We start from the raw sequence: 3,727 nt of genomic DNA, 5'->3' as shown, positions 1-3,727 counted from the left end.
TTTTTTCTAATTTGTATATGGAGCGGGACGGGTTCGGGCGTCGCCCTGACATCCCTATCGTCGGGGGATGCAGGAGGAAGGACTTCGGCACATTGAATGTAATCTTCTTCGCACATTGAATGTAATTTTATTTTTAGGTGTGATTTTGTTTGTAAGGACATGTGATATTTAATATATAGCCTTCTAGACACTCTGGATCCTCGGGGCTTTCGGACCTTTGGGGTCCCCACCGCTCCATTGCGTCTGTCTCCTGGATGGACTGGGTCCCCGAGATCATGAAACCCTGCTTTTCCAACCGTTGCTTCTACATGCTCCTGGATTTTAAGAAGTTTGCTTTGCCGAGGCAGAGGCGGGCCCATGGACGACATCTAGCTATGCGCACGGCGTACCATCAGGATGCAGGAGGAATTAGACTTCAGCACATTGAATGTAATCTTCTTCGGCACATTGAATGTAATTTTATTTTTCTATGTGGTTTTGTTTGTAAGGACATATGATATTTAATATATAGCCTTGGGCCCTTTCGCAAAATAAATAAATAAAAAGCTTGGTCAATATTACATGCATAGAGCCCTAATCGCAGATGCTTGATTAACGATATTACAACGGCGAGAAAGATACACAGATTCAACATTTTGCGGTGCTGAAAGCCACCGTGGAAAACGTATGACAAGGGGAGGGGGATAGGGGCTTCGTCTCTTGTGTGTTAGCAGCAGGACTTTCCCTGCCTTCTCTCGATCGCGACGAAGGGGCTCCAGGCATGGGGACCCGCTCTACGATCTGCTTTCGCAGTACACCATGCAGCCTGCCGTATAGCATCTGCTTCACATCATCAAACGCCCTGTCCAGTTTGTCCATCTGCACATGACATTTTCAAATTCAGAACGATATTTTAACACAATTTCAGAAAAAACGACGGTCCATCGTATCAGTGCAACTTGCCTGCTCTGTGGCATTCACGTTGTACATGAAGAGTCCGTAGTATAGATCGAAACTGTCGCTCACTGTGTTCTCCGTCTGCAACGAGATGCCGGTGAAAATGCCGCAAATATGATCAGTTAACAACAGGCTCTCAAGAACCAAAAAGATACGTATCATTTTTCTTGTATTTCAGTCCGCACTGCTTACAAGCTGCAGGAGGGTCTCGTAACCCTTGGTGTTGATCGGTGTGGACTGGAGGTTTAGCTGCGCCAAAACCCTGCATCACTCGCACAACAATGAAGAGTTAACACTTCGGCTCTACCAAACATAATCGGCTGATAAGACTGTTTCAGGTAGATAACCTGTTGCTCACCTCCCAATGGTGTGCGTGATGAACTGGCTTCCCGCGGCGTGGCGGTCATGCTCTGCGCATGTCATCTCCACCATCCGACACCCCTACAAGCAACAGTCAGGAACTTAGGATTGCATGCTGGATAGCGAAGAAGAGATGAAAATCCCGACCTCCTGCTCGAAGATGCTCAAGAACCGGTCGCACTTGGCCTTCTGACCTCCTTCCTCCGCGACGCGAACCTTGTCGTAGACGAAGGGGAGCTTGCTCCAGCCGTGCTTTCCGCTCTCCGGCCCGAACATGGGGTGTGTGCAGACAATGCCGAACTCCGGCGGTAGGATCTGACAGTGTGGCAACGAACAATCATGGACTTAAACTATGGAAATGGTAAAAAAAAAAAAGACGGCAGATTTTTAATCATGGCAAATCTAACGTCCAGGATGTCAAATTATGTTATCACGAGCATGGCAATTTCCAGAAAATCTGACATCATGATAAAAATCTAACATCAGATTTGTAGCGAAATCTTTAAACTAATGCAGCTGCACTGGTACTTCGTACAGTCACAAGTATGCTGGTCCCGTATTTTTGGCAGGATCCCGAAATTGCATTAACTCAACGTCACTGCTTCCCACACACAAAAAAAACTCAACGTCACTGCTAAAAATGCGGCACAAAAAAATGTACTTTGATGGGTAGGTGCCGAAAATTGTGACGATTGATGTTTCGTTTAAAATTTCAACGAGAGACAGCTACTACTTTGAGAAGAAATATAATAAGTACGGCTTGGGTTGAAGATTTGTAGCTGCTGTAAGTACCTCGAGGAGGAGGTTGCGGGGGAACTGCTTGACGGAGAGCACGTCGGCGACGATGGTGTCGGGGCGGAGCTTGGCGAGGGGGGTGGCCCGGACGACGGACTCCGTGGAGAGGATGGAGCTGCAAACCAGCAGCACGTCCGGCTGCTCCTCGCACAGCGCCTCCAAGCTTCTGTTGTTGTCGTTAGCATTTCACAGCATGATCGATCGATCCCCTTGCAATTGCATCCCAATCAATCAAGCGAGGGAAGAAGATAGGTCGGTCACCTGAAGAAGCGTATCCCGTGGGCGGAGCAGTACTCGGAGTAGTCGGATCTGGAGGTGGCCAGCACGGCGTGGCCCTGCCGCTGGATGCCCCTGGCGATGAACTGCCCGAAGTTGCCGAACCCGATGATCCCCACGCGCAGCGCCGAGGGATCTTGCGCCTCCGTCGAGGATACCGACGGCGACGGCGACGGCTCCTCGTAAGCGCCGCGCCACGAGGAGGCGAGCTGCTGCTCCTGCTCTTGTTGCTCCTGCTCGGTGGAGGTGGTGGCGTCTCTCGGGGGCTTGGCGCCGGCGGCGGCCGGTCTGATCGGCCGAAGGGCAGCGAGGGCGCAGAAGTCGGGGCTGAAGCGGCCCAGCAAGCTGGGCGTCGGCGAGGCAGCGGCGGGGGAGCCGTGGCAGGCGAAGTGGCCAAGGGAAGAAGCCATGATCGACCGGCTGTTTACGAAGTGACCGTGACGTGTATCTGTTTTTTAAGGATAGGTTAACCGACGAATTATGTCTGGAGTGGAGATCGGTCGGAGTTGGGTGTGGTGGGTGAAGGGAATTCAGCGCGGAGGCCGGAGGGTGGTGGGGGTGGTGGTGGTGGTGCAGCCGTGGAGGTGATTCTCGCGCCCTCGCCAACTGTGTACGTGTCGACTCTGTTGCAGGGAGGCAGCTGGTGACTCCAAGTCCAAGGGGGAGGCAACTCAGGTCGACGGATGGATCGGGAAAGTTGCGTACTTCCGGAAAGAAAGATCGCTCGGTCAGAAGCAAATCAAGAGGGCATATGGTGTGGATTTGTTGAGGGAAAATGGCGATATCCGCGAGATCCGATGCGCGTAGCAGTCGATCACGTGGAGGCAGCCGCATAATAATCTCGATAGCCAGCAGTAAACCTCATCAATCCCCGGGCCGGGTCGGGTTTGGGCCAGGCTTGGCAAAGCCCGAAGCAAACATCCCAAGCCTGAGCTCGGCCCTGCCCGAAGCACATGAACCGGGGCATTTTTTAGTTATATTAATTTATTATAAATGTATGTATGTATATATATGGTCATTTGGGGCTTTTTGGGGCTTTCACGACGAGTTTCGGATCGAAAAGTTGAGCGCGAGCGTGTCCCAGATGCCGGGCCTCTGGGTCGGGTTGTCCATGCACAGGTCTAGCCAGCAGTAACAGCGCCAAGGAGCTGGCCCAGAGCACGTGCGTTGCGGCAGTTGATGCGGAGGTAGAGGTCTTCTGCCCACCAAATCCTTGAAACCTGCCCATCTCCGAAACACTCAAAACTGGTTTTCGCTTCATTCTACACATAAAACATCAACCACAGTTCATGCATCATGCAAACACAGGTGTCTTATTTGAAGAGTGGGAGGCGGGTCTCTCGTTAGGACCTAGCACGAC

General features: G+C 51.7%; 1 protein-coding gene across 1 annotated transcript; it reads right to left on the bottom strand.

Annotated features, from left to right (window-relative positions):
* Positions 1-521: 521 nt before the first annotated feature.
* LOC109757600 (arogenate dehydrogenase 2, chloroplastic) lies at positions 522-2,983 on the bottom strand. Its single transcript, XM_020316425.4, has 7 exons — positions 2,353-2,983; positions 2,089-2,257; positions 1,444-1,611; positions 1,295-1,377; positions 1,129-1,198; positions 943-1,017; positions 522-858 (listed from the first exon to the last, which is right to left on the bottom strand). Exons 1-7 carry the CDS (start codon positions 2,775-2,777, stop codon positions 628-630), a joined length of 1,221 nt encoding a protein of 406 aa, XP_020172014.1. The 5' UTR covers positions 2,778-2,983; the 3' UTR covers positions 522-627.
* Positions 2,984-3,727: the final 744 nt, after the last annotated feature.

The sequence above is a fragment of the Aegilops tauschii genome, chromosome 7 (assembly GCF_002575655.3).
Source record: "Aegilops tauschii subsp. strangulata cultivar AL8/78 chromosome 7, Aet v6.0, whole genome shotgun sequence".
Taxonomy (NCBI): Eukaryota; Viridiplantae; Streptophyta; class Magnoliopsida; order Poales; family Poaceae; genus Aegilops; species Aegilops tauschii.
Note: the sequence above shows the minus strand (reverse complement) of the source record. Positions and strands in the feature narration are given on the sequence as shown.